Genomic DNA, 18,816 nt, shown 5'->3' on the forward strand with positions numbered 1-18,816 from the left:
TCACTAAATGATGGGGCCAGGACTGGGTGGAGGGGAAGGTCCTAGAGTAACCCAGATTCTGCTAGCCTAGGAGAGGCACCTCCGTGTCCTGTGTCAGGGCAGAGAGCAGACAGGAAGGACTCCTAGAGCCCCAGAGACTGGCAGGTACATGGAGACAGTAGGTTCTACCTAGAACCTCCAGTACACGCAGTGAGTCCATTTCCCTAATGGTCCTGAGTCTTGGGCCTCTTAAGAGAAACAGGTCTGTTTTACAAATACTGTGGAGGTGTGATCCAATTAGCATTGTGGGGTGAACAGAGGGCCTCAGTCTCCTAAGGTGTCCTAGCCTCCAGCTCCTGGAGCCACTTACATGAAGGTAGGAGCTCAACCTGCCAGCCCCTGGCTTGGCTCAGGCTGCTGGGAGGCTGCAGGGTCTGCGAACATTCTCAGCCTTTCAAAGTCACACACCATCCTGTGAGTCTCCTCCTGATACCCTGCATTATCAAGGAGTGCTATGTGGGCCCTTCAAGGACAACAACTGTTCACCCCATCCAGGGGTACATCCAAGGCAGGGCCTAGACACAGCAGCAAGGCTCAGCTAGAGGTGGACCACACAGCCATGACAAGGGGCACATGGCCCAGTAAGTCGTGGGTAGGCCCCTTTAATATTTGTGGGTTCAAGGAACCAGAAAGATAAGTTAATACCAACAGGCTGGCCAAGCTGGCCCTCTAAGCTAAAGACTCACCAGGCTGTGCATACCTATAATCCCAGTGACTAGGGAGGATGAATCAGGAGGGTTGCCAAGTTCAAGGTCAACTTCAGCAACTTAGGGTCTCACTAAGTTGCTTAGGGCCTTGCTATCTCAAAATAAAAAATGAAAAGGGATAGGGGTGTGGTCCAGTGGTAAAATGTCTCTAGGTTAAATCCCCAGTACTGGAAAAATGAAAGATAAAAAAGGTCTAGGGGGTATCACTCAGTGGAAGAACACTCTGGGTTCAACCTAAACCCGAGAGAGAGAGAGAGAGAGAGAGAGAGAGAGAGAGAGAGAGAGAGAGAGAGAGAGAAAACTAAAGATAAGGAACTATCTCACCCCCAGAGTCTTTAAGATTAAAAAAAAGAGAGAGAGAGAACGAACCTATGTGCTAAATTAAATATTCCCCAAACTCACTGCTCCTTCATCAAACTCTGCCCAGCATTCCTCAAGACCACCTGCACCTGTCTGGAAATCACAGACTCACAGAGAAACAGCAGAGACTTAATTCCAGGCCTCCTGGGTAGGGAGGTGGGCCTGGGGGGAGCAGGCATGAAAATAGGCTGTGGCCTGAGGGGAGAGCCGGAAGCACTAGAGCTAGAGTCCTGGCCTTGGGCAGCTCATCCATAAAGAGGCAAGAAGTCCAGCTATACATTCCTCATAGTCCCAAGAGTCAGGAGAGTGCTTTGTAAACTGCAGAGCCTGTGCCATTACCATCTAGGTCAAAGCTGCCTCTTGTCCTCACGGAAGGCTACTGGGAAAAGGAGACTTGAAGTTTTAGGTTGCTAAGAGATAAAACACTCCACACATTCCCAACCCCCAGACTCCAGCAACTTAGGGTCTCACTAAACTGACAAGGCTGAAGAGGTGGGTTTGGGTTTAGATGGCCAGCAGCAGAATACAGTGGGTGTGTAGTATTGGTGGCTGGTATAATCTGCATACTGGGTGTGTCACTTTAATTGAGTGAATATAAAATTGCAATGATTATACACATGGCAAAAAGCATTTTATAGATAATCAAATGCTGACAGAAAAAGCTACAAGCCCACTCTGGAGAGGATTAAGGTATGCCTGTGAGCCACGGACATCCAATATCTGTTGGCATGACTCACCCACAGCCTCCTTGCGTGGGAGAATGACCACTAGCGGGTGGTGTAGCTCACTGGAGGAAAGGTTATTTTCCCATTTCAACTTGCATAAATGAACTTGGCATGGCTTAGAGAGGGGTCTTCCTACCCTGATTGAATGTGTCCCCTGGGAAGAGACATCGTTATATATGGACACGTCTTGAGGGTACAGGCCAAAGTTGGGCCTGATGCTGCCAGCTCCAAGTCAGAGGAGGCCTGAATGTGTATACAGCCAGCATGGGTTTGGCACATGCATGGTCAGTCCTGAGGGGGCTGAGCTGGACACAGTCCTCAGACAGCTCACCATCAGGCAGGGCTCCCTGGGATTCAGGAGAAGTCATCACTTAGAGGAAGCAGGACATATCATGTCTCCCCTCTGGGGTCACCTCTGTGCAAATATTAGGAGTCCCCTTGCCACTGAGACCATTTCATGTAAGAACAGTGAGCAGCAGCTCACTGATCTACCGGAATTAAACTCCAGCTGAACTCCCTCCTCCTGCCCACCTCTAAGAAGCCAGAACAGCACTGGACAAATGACCAGGACACAAGGTCCCTCATTGTGAATCTGGCTTCCTTCCCTAGGTAGCCCTGTGAAGACACCCCCAGGGGGCACTCAATAAAGGTTTTTCTCAATAGGTATGAAGCAGATCCTTGCCCCACAGAAGCACAGGATCAGTAGGCTAGATGGTTTTCCAAACAAAGGGAGGAAATAACAAATGAAAATACCAGCAGTATCCAAGATCGACTACACGCAGCTGCTGCCTCTTCCTCCAGCCCTTGACCTGTGCCTGTGCCATGACAGAGGGGGGACTGAGCCTCAGGAATATGTGCTCACTGCTTTAGACACAGAAGAGCCAGATCTCCCTAGCTTTGCAAGGCAGAGGGTCAGGCTCAGTAGCAGCACAAGGACCCCCAAGGCATGGCCATCATGCTGAGATACAGTAAACAAGGGGTAAAACCAGTCTGCCAGCAATTCTTATAAATAAAGTTTTATTTGGATACAGTCTCACTCATTTATGTACAGCTGCCTTCATGCTCCAATGGCAGAGCTGAGCAGTTACAATGGAGATCAGGCATCTCATACAACCTGAAAGACCTACTAGTGACCATTCACTGAAAGTTCTTGCAGAACCCTGAGCCAGATAATGCTCTCGAGACTGAGAGGGGAAACACCGGGGTCTTTTCTAATTCTCAAGGAAAAATCTAACAGTACTATACCTACTTTCTGATTTTAACCATGTGTCTCTCATAAGACAAAAGAAGTAAAAATTAACCTCATTTTACAAAATAAAAAACTGAAGTCCAGGGGCACTAAGGTATTACAAGAGCCAAGGTTTATCCCATTGAGGACAAACAGAATGAGCTCTGGCCCAGGGGTCAGCAAATCTGCATTTGGATTCTCCCCACAACATGCCACATGACCACTCATGAACCTGATTTACTTGTCCACTACTGTTGAACAAATGGTAGTTGATCATCTCAGCTGAACACTAGCATTCAGGTACAGCCCACTCGCCCAAGTTAGCTAACAATCAACCCAATTTCATCCTTGCCACCAGGCTGGGGAACAAGCCCTTCCTTCACTTGTCAACATAAATATTCAAGGGGCCTGACTCCCAGGTGGTGGTTGGGATGGGTCTGGGGAGAAGAAAGGTTGACTCTGGGGGACGGACCACTAAACCCCGGAGACCTCGCTGCTAAAGACTGCGTGGACATGCACAAACTGGATGCCCTTTTCAAGGACAAAGGAAAATGCACCAGTACCTAGAACAAGTGGGCAGAACCCACTTCTACCTGGCAGTCAGGACATCTGACCACTAAGTATCAGACCCTTGAGCTAATTATGTGCAAAGCTAAGACAGGACTAAGCAGCATTCTGCCTTCCCCTAGAGTCCCAGCCTGGTGGGCGAGATCCAGGTGTAAAGAACACTGCAGCAGCACTACAACAGAGGCAGATACCAGGTGTACTGGGCATCTGGGTGGGCAGGACTAATCATCACATGTGAGAATAATCACATTTTCTGCAGGACCATGAAGGAATGGAGAGGTGTCTAATCACAGAGGCATGGACAGAGATCCTGGGCCCAGAGGATGGAATCTAGGTAGCCAGGAGAGGGTGATTCTGGAGGATCTTGTGTACAAGACGGTAATCTTGGGCTGGGACAGTCAGGCTGAGGAGGGAATATTAATTCTAAGGAAGCAGCCATCAAACACATGTCTCAGGAATAATACCCCTTTTGTTTCTTCCCCAGTATGTTTCTATACTTTCTCAGAAGTCAGAAATCAAGACTTATCATGGAAAACAGTGAATGGACAGCTGACTGGGGCGCTAATTTCCATCTCTCCCACTGTACGTGGGATGAGGAAAGCCGTTAAAATTCATTTACAGGTGGCTCCTTCTATCCCACTTGAACACCATTAAGCCCATCCCAGCCCTTGCCGGTTTGGCCAAAGGCCAGGGTTCATTTGCTCACTCACTGCTTCATCTCCCATGTCCACTCTCTCTAACGCTGCTGGGGATTGAGACCCAGACGGTAAGTCCACTTCCCTAGACAGACTGCAGTGTCAAGATCATTTCTATAACTCCAGAGCAAGATTTGTGGCATGAGGATTCTCGGGAATCCTAGAGTCACATCATCACATCAAATGATGCTTAGGCGAAATTCACTAATGACAGAACCCAGGGTAGGAGTTCATACAGGCAAAACCCACCCCACCATCAGAGAGCCATTCTCTTAACCTAAGAGGAACTTATTAATCAGATCCATAGGTTGGGCATATCTTTTTTGAACTTGGGGCAAGATTTTCCCAGTCTTTTGAATAAAAATGACCTAAGAACTTAAGAGGCATCAAGAAAGGGAGGGGAGAATTCTGCAGCACATTAAAGAATCTACATTGTGGACTGACGGATGGACAAAGGCCTGGTCTGAGAGCAATAGCGCTGGCTCTTGCCCTGGGGACAAAGAGCTTGCCCAACATATGGGATGAGAACAGTAGGGCTAGACCACAATGAGGTCTCAATGCCTTACCAAGACTGTAGGCTTTATTCCTGTAATGAAGGGACAGTACAGATAGTAAGAGTACTTGGTGACGGAGCACATGCCATCCACTGACCTGGAGTTAGCCCTGGCTGGAGTCTGAGCTGTGGACTATAAACACCTGAGGCTAGGGACTATTCTGCCTGCCAACCTTGGGGGCCCAGCGGGGCTAGGCAGAAGGCTGGTGGTCATACATGTGTGCTGAATAGATGAACGATTGAATGCCGGCCTTGGGGAAGGAGCCTTTGTGCAGAATTCAAAATTGCCTCCCCTTCTGACCACATTCCCAAATATTGGTACAACTCATAGCTGGTGAAGCAGGTGGAGCTGCTCCTATTTTACTGGCTGAGAAAAATGAAACCCAAATGATGTGTAAATAAGCCAGGCGCGGTGGCCCTCTCCCGTAATCCCAACTACTCCCAAGGCTGAGGCAGAAAGATTTCAAGTTCACGGTCAGCCTGGGCAACTTAGTGAGATTCCCATTTTAAAACAAAACCAAACCACATCAAATGATACTTATGTACAATTCACCAGTGAGAGAACTCCAGTGTAGGAGTTCATAGAGGCAAAGACCCAGCCACCCAGATAGAGAGCAGTTCTCTATCAAGCTCACTGGGCCTGCTAGAAACAGAGCCCAAGGCTCCTGGACATGCAAACTGCTTCCTGCCTCCATCTCCCCACAAGGGCCCCTATTGGGTGGACCAGGAAACTAGAAGTCAGGGTAGCAAGGTCCAAGTAGGCAAGTCAGGGGGCCAGGATTAAGTGAAGTAGCATGTTAACAGGCCAAATGAAGTCTGGTGTTAAGTACGTGCTAAGTTTGTCAAACTGAAGGATTAAGCACTAAAAAGTCAACAGATCTGGAGAATCCCCCAAACCTCTCCCATATCCATGCCATTAAAGGCTGTGCTAAGCCCCTAAAACTCCCTTCTGGGAAGGGGAGAAAACAATGTGGTCCTTGCTCTTGGATAAGCTGTAAGACCTAGCTTCACCCTGGTTTCTAGTTCTAAAGGAAGGGAAGAAAGAAGGTAAACAAACAAACAACAACAACAACAACAACAACCCCCCCCCCCACCAAACCAAAACAAAAACAGTCTTAGGGCACACAGCAATGACGCAAAAGATCCGGAAGCTAACAGGTACTGAGTGTTCAGCGGGCACCAGGCAGGACTTTATATGCATCATTTCACAGTATCCTTACAAGTGCCCTAAGGGGTCATAACTTTTGTCACCCCCAATTATTAGATGAAGCAACTGAAGTTCAGAGAGGTTAACTGAATTTCTCAGGGAAACCCATGTGCCCACCTGGGCTGTGTGACCCCTGAGCTGTCAGGAAGGATGGACTGACTGCCTTCACAGAGAGTGAGGGAGGGGCAACCCAGACAGAGGAAGGAGACAAGTCAACAAATGTGTTGGGAGTGCCAGGTCCAGCTGCTGGGCTTCTGCCCACTGGTCGGCATGATCCTGAAGCCAACCAGTCATCTTTCAGCAGCAGTAATAACCCATCACAGAACATGAATACACACTCATGCCTCCAGTCAGTCCTCCCACCATGCCATAAGAGAGCAGCAAGACAGACTCCTACCTACAGCACTGCTGAGGACACAGTGCCTCAGGAGCTGGGCAGCTGACCAGGTCACTCCGCCAGGTAATGGTGGGCGTCCATCTTGTTCCAAAGCCCCTGTTCATGGCCACTCATGGTATTCCTGACCCCAGCTGGACACTGCCTCCCTTTTGGTACTGTGCAAAGCTGATGTGGTACCTCCTGGGGTAGGGAGCTCTTGGGAGCCTAGCACCACGCACAAAGCTGGCATTTCATGAAGGATGTGCTTGTCGTCAGTATTTCCAGCATCTTTCCCATCCATTGAGGTTTTAGCAAGAAAGAGGAGCTTTTTCTGGGAGGGAGCTCAAAGGAACGTGGATGAGCCTGGCCCAGAGGCTCTATTTACTCTAAGGCCTTCATTTGGAGAGGGAGCTTTTCGTGGAGAAGTTGCTTGGGGAGTGAATTTAGGCAAATAGGATATGAGCCTGACACTCACAGGGTGGACCCCTGCCATGTCCCCAGCACTCAGAACTGAATGCCTCACACCACTCTAGATGCATGAGCAGCCTCTGATCCCTGTCCAGGGCTCCTGGCCCAGATTCTCCCAAAGGACAGTTTCCTTTGGCATGATCTGATTCAGGGGGTCCATCCTGATCTGGGTACTGCTGAGGCATGTTATTATAGGATTGTGCTGGAATTCTCCTCCCAGAACCTCTTCTGCTACAAGGGTTAAGGAATTTGACCTTTCTTTCTTTCTTTTTTTTTAAAGGAGAAAAACCTCAGCATAATTTGCTGAGATGGGATGGGGCAGAAGCAGGAGAGTCTACCCTGCCCTCCCGGCAGACACAAAACAAAACAAAAACAGAACAGCAGCCCCCCACCCCAACACACACCTCCTCACAGGCACCAACCTCTCCAAAGAGGAAGGGGGAGCAGTGGCACAGCGCTGGGTGAACTGGCAGCAAGGCAGGGTGGCTCCCAGGCTCAGGGAGAAAACAATGTTAAAAGAAACCCAAGAGCATAAGCAGGTCCAGAGGGGAGAGGATAAAACAGTCCAAGCTCTTAATAAACGAAGAGGTGAGGCCACTGCTGACAGCAATCCTTCCAGAATCAGATCCATAAACGCCAGACTTGGCAATCGGTTTACAGTTGGAAGGGGAGGCCCAGAGAGCAGCAAGCAGCAGCAGCAGCGAGACTCCCCCACCCCCACCCAGGGAGGAGAGAGACCTGGGGGAAGGAGGGCGCGTGGGAGAGTCATGCTGGTGGAGCTGGTGCACAGCCCGCAGGGCTCCACGGTGTGGGCTGGCTCCGCATTAGGGGGCAGTCGAGGCTCACAGAGCCGCTGGGGGCTTTGTTACCGAGCAAATCTCCCAGGCACTGGCTGCTGAGGCATAGCTAACTGGGCGGCAGACATTGATTTATGTTCAACTTTCCATTTCATCAGTGAGAGCTAGGGCGCTACATGTGGAGTGCACGTTTTTGGAGGAGGGAGAGGCAGCTCGAGTGTGCAGACACAAACATGTCCACACGCGTGCACACTGACACATGCACCCGTCAAGGCCACAACTTATTTTTCCTCTTTGAGAGGGGAGGGTGGGGGCTGAGCCAGCCTGGCACATCAGGAATAACCTTTTGTCCACTGTTGCTAGGAGCCCTGGTGCTGGTCATCTGCCGCTGGGCAGACACTAGGCACCAGGCTGGCTGCGGGCGGGAGCACAGCCTGACCTTTGTGGAGGTGGTGCTGGCAAGGAAAGAAGGCTCTCTTCCCTCTCCTGCCGCAGGGCTCTGTGCACAGGCCAGGCGACTGTGGGGGCAGGGGTTGGTGTGTCAGGCCCAGTGTTTAGGAGTGGACAACATTCCTCGGTGAACAGGGGGGCCAACTAAGGCCAGAGAGGGGAGGATGACTTCTCAAGGGCACGGTTCTTTGGCATCAGGGATAGACTCAAACAGGGTGTCCAGCTCCCCTGGGCTGGGCTTTGGGATCTGAACCTCTAGCTGTCTTCCCTCCCAGTAATCAGAGGGGGGCCCGCCCTTCTCAGAGCCAAATTGGTTTGAACAGGTGGGGGCTGGGGGTAAGCATTATTCCCCCACTTCCAACTGTGGCCTGGAGCCCAGCAGTTGGGGTGCTCCATCTCCTATCTAATCCTTCTCAGCAGGGTGACCCTACCTTCGGTCAGTCTGTAGGCAGGCAGGGAGAGGGGCTGGGAGTGTTTCTGTGCCCCGGAGGAACCTGACCCAGCATCTTTGGTCTCTCTCACACAGGAAGACCCCCTCCATTCACAAACACATATTGGGCAAGGGCTGGGCCCAGAAAGGAGGTGTGGGTGCTTCCTGAAAGACACACATTTCATAGAGAAGATGCGGATCTCACTGCCCCATCCAAATTTGAGTCTGGTTTCCTTTTCTAACAGACTTACTGGCTCCTGGGTCTACCTTCCAAGTCACATGAAATAACAGAAGACACATGTGGACACCTTTCCTATATGAAGAGTACTTCCAGCCCAATTCCAAAAAGGATTAGACATTCCACTTGGGGTCTGAAGGAATGACAGAGGTGGGCAGGAGGACCACACTGGATTACCCCAGGACCGCACCCAGAGGCCTCACTGCTCTGCCTTACAGGGAAGGGTCTGAAGGGGCAGAGGCACTCAGTTGCAGCTCCTCAGCCCACCTGCCTCCTGCTCTCCTCACTTACCCCCATGACCACAAGTTTCCCAGTACTACCTGACCAGGCCAGAGGCCTAGGCCTCCTCTGGGCTTGTCTCCTGCTCAGCTCCAACCTCCACCAAGGGGCCACCACCAGTCACAAGTCATGGGCAGGGAAGCACCAGTCATGGCTCACAGTCTCACCCCATCACCACAGGCCAAGGCCACCTCCTGAGGAGATATGACCAGGACTCCACACTGACCAATTGGCTAACAGTTGGCCTCTCTAGTCACTGGGGCCCTTTCTGGGACACCCCAGCCCCGTCTCGTCTTTAAATTTAAATCCTTCCTATATCTACTCTTGGCCTACCTTGGGCCAGCCCTGCTCACCTCCTGGACCACCCCCCCACACTCCAGCCCAGCTCTCCAGGCCTTCTGCCTTCCCAAACTTGCCCTTCCACACCCGCATTCTGGCACACTAGCCCTCCTGCCCTTCCCCTCTCCCTGACAGGCCTCAGTTCAAATGTCAGCCCCTTTCCCTAGGCAGTCTTCAGGCCAAGCAGGCTGCGCCCCACCCTCACCCAGGGCACTCTGCCTGTAAACCCTGCCCCCAGGTGGCATCTCCCACCACAAAGTCACCCCTGCCGCCTCTACTATATCAAGGGCCCTGGAGGGCAGGGCTGCCTCTTCCAGTCTATGGTGCTTATCAAATGTCCCTGAACCCCAGGGACCACTGCTGACCCATGGCTAAGGGAGAAGCAACAAGCCTGGCCAGGTCTCACACGGTTTAGGTCCCAGCTCCCTCACCTGCACTGCCTCACCATCTGTCAGATGAAGATCCCAGCCCCAAGTCCTCCCTCGTAGCAGGCTTTGAAAACCATAAGAACACACTCTTTCCAAGTCTCCCGCCCCTGATCTGTCCTAATCTGCATGGAGAAGCCTTTCTTGCTGCAGCACTTTCTTGGCAGCACTTGCTGCTGGCCCTCTGCTCCCCTCTTTTTCCTGCTGCAACACCCAAATCTTCGGGGCTGCCCCAGGTGTGCTACCAACGCATGCTATCATTTACTGGACCTTGGCCTTCCTGGAAACATACTACCCACCCAAAGGTTTGCTCACAGACCGTAAGGCTCCCTGCGGGTCATCACCTCTATGCTGGGTTACCATCACTGTCAAGCAGCTCACTACTTCACTACAAAATGGGCAGATGGTAGAAATGTCTTCTATACAAAGACACAAATAGGCCTCCCTCTTTTCTCCCCAAGACCTGGGATCGGAGGCTGAAGCCTCACAGAGGCAGGGCTCAATCATTTCCACTTGGCATAACGTCAGACACTTCAGACAGCCGTCAGAGCTCTCTGGAGGCTGCCTCTCTCCTGGGAAACCCCAGCCACGTCTGCCACAGGAAGGAGAGGAGCTGTCCCTATAATCACAGTAGGAAAGGGCTGGGGTCATGTGTGCTGCTCTCCTCTTATTTGCTGGATCATTTCTCTGGTTTCTGGGCTGCACGCATCGTTTGCTCCTTCTGGTCTTCTCTCCCAGAACTGATGGGGAGGGTACTCTGGGGACAGACCTCAACCTCTTTTCAAGGCGGGTGGGATTGGTTGGCAGGAACATGGACTCACTGACAGGGGACAAGTCAATCACTTTTTACCCTTCCCACCACAGTAGAAACTATCTGGGGAGGTTCAGATCAGGGAAGGCTAAGTTTTGGGGAGAGAGCTAGGCCCCTTTGATGCCTCGGGACTGTCTTTTCTGGAGAAGCACATCTTTAACTCTGTGATCTCTGTAAGGCCAGCATCCACCATTCATGTGGTCAGGTACTTCCTGAGCACCAGCTGCAGCACCCAGGTTCTGAACCTGGAAATCCTTATTGGATGGTGCCCACAGAGCCACTGGGGCAACTGCAGGGTAACTGTTCAGGAATTCAGAGCTAGCCCAGGTACTATCACCGAGCTTAGAGTGCTTCAGTGGTTCTTTGCTGCCCACCAGACGAAGCCCACACTCTTCAGCAAGGGCTGTCAACAACTGCCTGGAAACCTTTGCAACCTTCCACCAAGCAGCTCTCACCCACCTCACTGTAGACATGGTCTCAGCCAGGCCTGCACTGCTACCAAAAGCCCTCCCTGGTCTCTCGTCTTGGCATGCAGGCTTCTCCGTCCTGCTACAGGGCATGGTTCACGTGTCAAGTCTCTCTGGGAGGCTAGTGGGCAGGCTATTTCAGTTCCATCCTAAACCCCAGCCATGTGTACGTGAGAGGTGGCTGATGACTATCACTAACTCCATGCCTTCTCCCTCTGGAATTCCACTTCCACATCTATGAAGAAGAAATCTAGGCTACACTGGGATGGCAAATAAACAGGGTCAACATGTACTTCCATTACATGTCCACCCATGGCAGACATGGCCAATCAGCACCTGTTGAGCCTGGACATAGCTTCAGAATCATTCTCAACACAGTGTTCCTAGCAGCGACCACTAGTCAAGCCCAACCTGCATCTGAATGGAAATCTGTTACTTTTGAGAGAAAATGGCCATTGTTGCTTTCTTTCCTTCCGTTAGACACTTAGACCTGTATCTATACTTGGACTTCTAAATGCTATCGAAGACCAGCAGCTTGGGAACTGGGAATCCTGGGATTAGACTCCCATTATAGTTCTGGCTTGATAATTTTGGGGAAGGTCATTCACCTTTCCAAGTCTCACTTTCCCAATCAGTCTTGCCTCCTCTGCACAAACACTGTGATCAAAATGAAAACTAGCTGCACGTTTTAAAGCTACATAACTAAAAACAATTATTGGAATTTAAAAGCAAAACAAGACAAAAACAATCTGTACCAAATGCTCTGTTCCCCATGACCCCTGTTCTCTTATCATTCCCCAGTTCTAGACCTAGAAATCCTTATTGGATGGTGCCCTCTTGGGGCCAAGAACTAAGAGACCTACCCAGACCAGTGGGCCTGGTTGAGGCCACACTGGGTTTGCCAGATGTGCAGCCAGAGTTAAGCTGCATGAAAGGGGGAAAATGCCACTGCTTGATTAAGTAAAATCCATCTGGATCCAAAGCAGAAAATCAGAGTTGGAAGGGCCCTCAAAGACCATCTGGTCCAGCCTGTTCCATTGACTAGTGAGAAAACTGGGGCCCAGATATAGGGAGCAACTTGACCAAGGTCACTCAGCAAGTGCACGGTCAAGTCTTCTGTGTTCTATTTCATTCCAGAACACCAGTTCTGGATTCCCAAGGTGGCTTCCTATTAGATCCTCTCCATGGTCAGAATGCCAGATCTAGTGCTTTGGGGCTGGCTAGGTTCCTCTCCTGTAACATGAGCAACAAAAATAAACTCAATTTAAACATATACTGTCTTCCTAGTAGATGCTAAGTGCTGGGGATGTCAAGATTAGGACCTTTTTTTTTTTTTGTTTGTTTGTTTGTTTGTTTTTAAATAAAAAGAAACAGAATCAGAGTGCCCTTGTTAAATTCTACTAAGCCCCCAAGAGTCCCACACTATTCCCCTATTCCCCAACCAGGAAGTATGGTCAGGTCAGTTCTCACCCATCCCTTAACTTGCTACCATACACATCTCATCATATTGTATCACAGGACATTGCCCATCTCAGAAACCTGGATATCAAAGGAGAAAAAGAAAACAAGCCAGGTGCAGTAGTGCAGGCTGGTAATCCCAGCAACCTGGGAGGCTGAGGCAGGGGGATTGCAAGTCAGCCTCAGCAACTTAGCAAGGCCCCGTCTCAAAACACATAATAAAAAGAGTTGAGGATGTAGCTTAGTGGTAAAGTGCTCCTGGATTCAATCCCCAGTATGGAAAACAAAACAACACAACACAGTCTAATGTGTGAATGGCCCAACCCCTGCCTCTAGGAGTGGACCTGAAGCCTGGTAGTCAAAGGCCTGAAGAAGGAAGTCCCGTGTGTTTCTCTCTAAGGATTTGGGACCGGGAGTAGACAGATGCTCCTTCCCACCCACCCTGAGGCCCCTCTGGCTTCCAGATTTAGGCTTCTCACCCCAAGCCAACGTCTATACCAACTGGCGGTATGGACCTGACTTGAAAATTTGGCTGGCCACTGTGGACAGAGTCTGGCCAGAGCTGGGTCCAGTCACCCCAGGCTGGCTCCCTGCAAAAGTGTTCTTATAGCACAGCCACCACCCAGGCTGCAGCTAAAGGAGGGAAGAACTGCAATTGTCCACAGGAGATAAAAACTCTCGATACCATCTCTATTTCCCTTCTAATATCAGAATGGCCGCATACAAGATGAGTGAGGGGCAGGGCTGGCAATCAATAGCTAATATTCCTGTTGTGGGCTGGCCTGCTCCGGAAATGGGCTGCCACTACCTCCTTCCACAGAGATACCCTTTCCCCTCCGCAGGGACCCAGCTCAAATGGTCAGTACCTTGGCAAGGAAGGACCATGCCAAGTACTTGGCCTACCCAATTCCCATTTCATCTGACTGATGGAGAGGTGATACTAGAGAATCAAAGAAAAGAATCACCCAGAGAGACCCAGGAAACAGAGAGGCTAGGGCTTATGGCTTCCTACTGGATGTCCCAGCCAGTCTGTACAGTTCACCCTGGATAAGGGAACAGAAATGACCTCAAGACAAGAGGGCTACCTCTGTACAATGGTGACTAGTGGTGGCTAAATAAGGACAGGAATCAGACTGGGTTTTCTGACCACACACCCCCAAGCGTCACAGGGGAGGATCTGAGAAGTATGTCTGGAATTAGGCCTTAACCCTGAACAAGTATACCAAAGCAGGAAGTTGGAAACTGCTCACAAGTCAGGCAGACTTGTTCCTTGTCCTAGACTCGGGCCAAAAGAGAAGTTGATGGCCTAGATAAAAAACAAAAAACACAATTGGCTTCTGTCCACTTCTTCCCACAGCACTGACCCACAGCACACCCCAGATACCAGCAAGCAGTCTCTAAAAGGATGCACAGGGGTGGAATGTGGTGCCTGGATGGGCTCCGTGCACTAGGCTGGAAGTCACACCTGCCCTGAATGAAAGGTATCCCTGGTATCAAGGGTGAGGACATGCAAGCTGGGAGAGAAGACCGGTGGGAAAGGCTACCAGGTGGGTGCGGAATACCCATCTGTAGTGGCAAGGAAGATGGCTGCCCTTGGTGTGGGTCAACCCACTGACAGCAACCCCTTGGGTTTCCTTCTGGGGAAGAGCAGCAGCTGATCTTGCTCCTGCCTTTCTTGGGACCATGGTTTTCCAGGGGATTTAAGGTCTTTCTCTTGGCCTTTTGTCTACATTATCTAAAGCCGCACTCCAAGCCAAGAGCCTAGCAAGTCCTGGTCTAACCTGGAGCCTTACACACCTTGAGACTGCTAGGGCGGAGCCCGTCTCCAAGAGTCAGATATAGTCTTAGTTCTGGCAGAATGCTGGGAATGCATACGGGTAGGTATATGGCCATCTGATGCCCTGAGTTGCCAACCCTGCATCCCTTTCTTTCCTCTCACCACCATTTTGATGGTGGACCTGCTGTTTCTATTTTAGGGCAACACCCACATTTCACTGATGTAATTCTTGACTAGTGAGCAATGTGTCCTGATCACCCTATCCTGGGAGTTAAAATCAAACACAATGTGAAATCTTTCAGTGCAGAAGCGCCTTCCAGGGTCTCCCTCACATGGGAGAAGCCCCTGAAACCCCCAAAGGCATTTGTCACTCCTGTGCCGGGGAGGCCCTTGCCTCTCAGGGCAGCCTCTCTTGCTGCTGGATGTCCATGGGCACAAATTCTGGATTAAACCAGGCACAAGACTCCCGGGACTTTGCTTCTCTGGCTCTAGTTTTGAATCCCTTGGCTTCACAGAAAAAAATCTTGGCCCTCTTCTCTACACAACTGCTCTTTCTGTATTCTTCCTCTTCTTCTTTTAATTGTGAGGCAAGGTTTTACTAAATTGCCCAGGTTGAGCTAAAACTTCAAATTCTCCTGCCTCAACCCTCCGAGCTACTTTGGATAACGTGCTTGCACCACTGAGCCTGGTGGCTTTCTGTGTTCTTCCTTGGGAACACCAACCCTTCAGAAGGTGTGGAGAGTCAGGTGCATTCTCTAAACTCTGTCCCGGATAGTCTTGAACAAACGAGCGATGTCCCAATCAAGAGGTTCATCATCAAGTTCCTCACAGCCCTGCACACTGATACCTCTCCCAGTCTCAAATGTGGCTTAAGTGGAATGAGCTGCCAGTAGGGAAGGGAGGGATGGAGGGGGGGTGTAGCCACACCCAACCTCAACAAAACAGAAAGCCTGATTTCACACACACACCCTGCCAAAAAGCCCAACAAGGTGTCATGGAGAAAGCCAGCTCCTGCCCCACATGGGATCTGTTCCTGCCTGTGGCGGGCAGAGCGCTGGCACAGATGCTCACGGGGCGCCGTCTGTGATCACACTCGGAAAGAATCAAGCGGTTAACCAGAGGGAAGGGATTCTGAGACCTGCCAGGATGGTGGGATTTTTTTTCTTTTTTTTAAGATTACGCCTAAGGTTTGTAGTTTGGACAGGCAAAGTAAACAATGACAATGACAGCAGCAACAAAACAGAAACAAAGAACAGTTTACTCTTAAAAAAAAAAAAAAAAAGAAAGAAAGAAAGAAAAAGAAAAAAAGCCTTTTGTTACAAGAAAGCTCCACACTGGCTTGGAAGCAGCCTTGCGGCGTTGTCTGCCAAGCCAGAGTGAAGAAGCGCATACGATGCAGGAGGTGTCCGGTCGCCACCCCTTTCCCCCCTTCTCAGCTTTTGGAAGGGGTAGAGAAAGCAATGGAAAGGGAAGGATTTCAACCAGCACAGAGCAACTGTATTTAGACCATGGCAAACTGAGCTGTGCTTATTTTCTCCTCTCCCCGAAGCCCTGCCCACCTACCCCAGAACAGTGTGACAGGACACAAGACCCGCAGCCCAGCACATACCTGAAAGAAACCCGGTGGGATGGGGCCTCCAGGCATCCCATCATTGGGAGGAATGTTGCCAAGCACAGGGCTCGGGGCAGCTGCTGCACTCTGTGGAGAGACGAGGTAGCGGTCAGTGGCCAAACCTCCAACCAGATAGGGCTCCAGCCCCCACCCCACCCACAATCTTCCCCCACAGACCCTCCCCAAAGGCCACCTTCCTCATTAAGCCTTTCTAGCCCTGCCCCAGCTAAGCAGCATCCCACCAGTGATACGGCACGGGTATAGGATTGATGATCAGACCTCGCCCCACTTCCCAGCTGTTACTCATTGGGCAGGCAATGAACTCTTCAGTCTCCACTGCCTCATCTTTAAAATGGAAGCACAGTGCCCACCACTTTGGGATGCCCCAATCAAGAGGTTCATCATCAAGTTCCTCACAGCCCTGCACACTGATACCTCTCAAGAGATGAAGCCAAAGGTACATCCTGTAGTGTCTGGCAGAGCAGTTTTAAGTGACCAACATGTCATGACTTTTATTGACATTATGAGATCGGTGCCTTATCCACCTGCTGTTCTAAAAAGCTCTCTGAGGGTAGGTGAAGTGATTTATAAATTTTGGTGTGTTCTTGGCCCCTGCAGGGTCCTGGGTGTCATTACTTTTCTCTTTAAATGCTGCTATTCTGGCATCCACCTGGTACATCTGCCTCAACAAATGCCTCCCAGGGGTGAGCAGACGTCACTCTCCCTGCTTGGCCTCTTTCCAACAATCTGTATCCAACCTGTTCGTGCAGCCAGCATGTCTGTGCCTGGCTCTGCTCACACAGGCAGGGCTGAGGCTGCAACGCCCAAGCCCCGGCCTCAAGGAAGTCACAGGCCTGGTTGTACTGCCTGGCCCATTCCCTGCTCCTCCCATTGATTCCAAACCTCCAGCTGCTCCTCTTGTAGAAGTCCACCTCCAAATAACCTTGGTGGTCCCCAAACTCCATCATGACTGAGAATGTAGACTTACTCACTGATCATCTCCCAGGGTCCAGACTACTCTCTGGGGTAGAAGTGAGCACCTCATGGGTAAAGAAACAGGGGGCCTCTTTCCGCCTCATAAATACAACCTCCTTCTCATCACTACCTTGAAGCAATCACTTTTCCTTCCCTTTTCTCATCCATAAAAGGAACCAGAGCCCTTAGCTTTCGGAAGGGAGGAAATGAAGGCTCCTATTAAAACGGAGCATGCAAACAAACAATTTCACCAAGAACTGACACCTGGTCTCCAATACTGTCATCTGGACTATGAAAGTGGACCACAGGCAAGTCACTCGGTCTTTCTGAATCTCTCTTCTGCAAAAAGTAGGGTAGCCGCTGGGCACCATGGTGAGCAACTATAATCTCAGAGGCTTGGGAGACTGAGGCTGGAGGATCATGAGTTCAAAGGCAACTTCAGCAACTCAGTGAGGCGTTAAGCAATTCATGAGATCCTATCTCTAAATAAAATATAAAAAAAAAAGGGCTGGGGATGCGGCTCAGCAGTTAAGTACCCCTGGGTTCAATCCCTGGTACAAAAAAAAAAAAAAAGTGGGGTAGCTATTGTTCTACCTTTGCAACAGGGTTGCAAAAGACTGAGAGAGGGGGCTGGCTGTGTTCTATAAGCTGGGAAGCTCTGACTATGGGAAGGAGGGACCCAGTATGGGTATGCAGTCGTGCTAGAGATCTAGGTCTCCTTCCCTAGATCTACACCCACATGGGGAGTCTGCTGGGTTATCCATTAGATACATTATTGTCTGAGGTTAATGGTTCCGTAAAAATATAACTTGGTGATTAGCACCAAAAATTAGTCCTCTGTAGCAGAAACAAATTTTTTTTTAAAATAAGGGTGAGATAAACATTCATCTGTTTTCTTTCAGAGACTGATGTTAACATTTAGCTCTTTAATCCTTCATAGAGGTATCATTATTTAACCAATTTAATAAGAGACACTAAATCATTCTTTTTTTTTTTTAAAGAAAGAGAGAGAGAGAGAGAATTTTTTTAATATTTATTTTTTAGTTTTCGGCAGACACAACATCTTTGTTTGTATGTGGTGCTGAGGATTGAACCTGGGCCGCACGCATGCCAGGCGAGCACGCTATCGCTTGAGCCACATCCCCAGCCCCTAAATCATTCTTTTCTAGCTTGGTAGTTAGTATCTACTTGTATTTGGTAATCTAACTCATCTTTTTAATTGTTACCCTTCACTCACTTTTTTTTTTTTTTTTTTTTGGAGGTACTGAGGATTGAACTCAGGGCCTCCCACATGCTAGACAAGCCCTCTAGCACTGTACTACATCCCCAACCCTTTTTAAAAATTTTGAGTCAGGGTCTCACTGAATTGCCCAGGCTGGCTTCAAGCTTGTGATCCTTCTGACTCAGCCTCCTGAGTAGCCGCGATCACATGCACGAGTGAGCCACCACACTCGAGTGAGCCACCACACTCGCCGACCACTGCTTCTTACACTAGACATTTGTAGATCTACTTTTACGGTGAGACAGTCATGTCCTTTGTTACTTAGGAATTTGACCATTTACGTATCAAAGTACAGGATAAGAGCATGTTACAAATTTAAAAACAACGACCTAAATGAAGCGTGAGCCCATTCAAGCACTGATGCATTACTTATGAGGATCCTTCACTCTAAGAGGTGGTTTTCCTATGCAATTAGCAGTAGGAACTGTGGGTGAGTGGGAGGGAGGTCTTTGTTTCTTTGAACGTAATGATCAAGGTAACCATGGTCTTAGTAAAGAGATGGAGTAATTCTCTGAAACCTAGGATGGAGGATAAGTTTTGCTACCCTTCAG

At 49.9% G+C, this 18,816-nt stretch overlaps 1 protein-coding gene across 6 annotated transcripts in view; it reads right to left on the reverse strand.

The window, feature by feature from the left end:
• Nucleotides 1–18,816, reverse strand: part of Ssbp3 (single stranded DNA binding protein 3) — a 157,765-nt gene that overhangs the window by 28,897 nt on the left and 110,052 nt on the right. For all 6 annotated transcript variants that reach the window (XM_071617867.1, XM_071617870.1, XM_027944897.2 and 3 more), the window contains exon 5: nucleotides 16,006–16,095. In XM_071617867.1, coding sequence (XP_071473968.1) covers nucleotides 16,006–16,095 — 90 coding nt within the window. The remainder of the gene's footprint in view (nucleotides 1–16,005; nucleotides 16,096–18,816) is intronic.

The sequence above is a fragment of the Marmota flaviventris genome, chromosome 10 (genome assembly GCF_047511675.1).
Source record: "Marmota flaviventris isolate mMarFla1 chromosome 10, mMarFla1.hap1, whole genome shotgun sequence".
Classification (NCBI taxonomy): domain Eukaryota; kingdom Metazoa; phylum Chordata; class Mammalia; order Rodentia; family Sciuridae; genus Marmota; species Marmota flaviventris.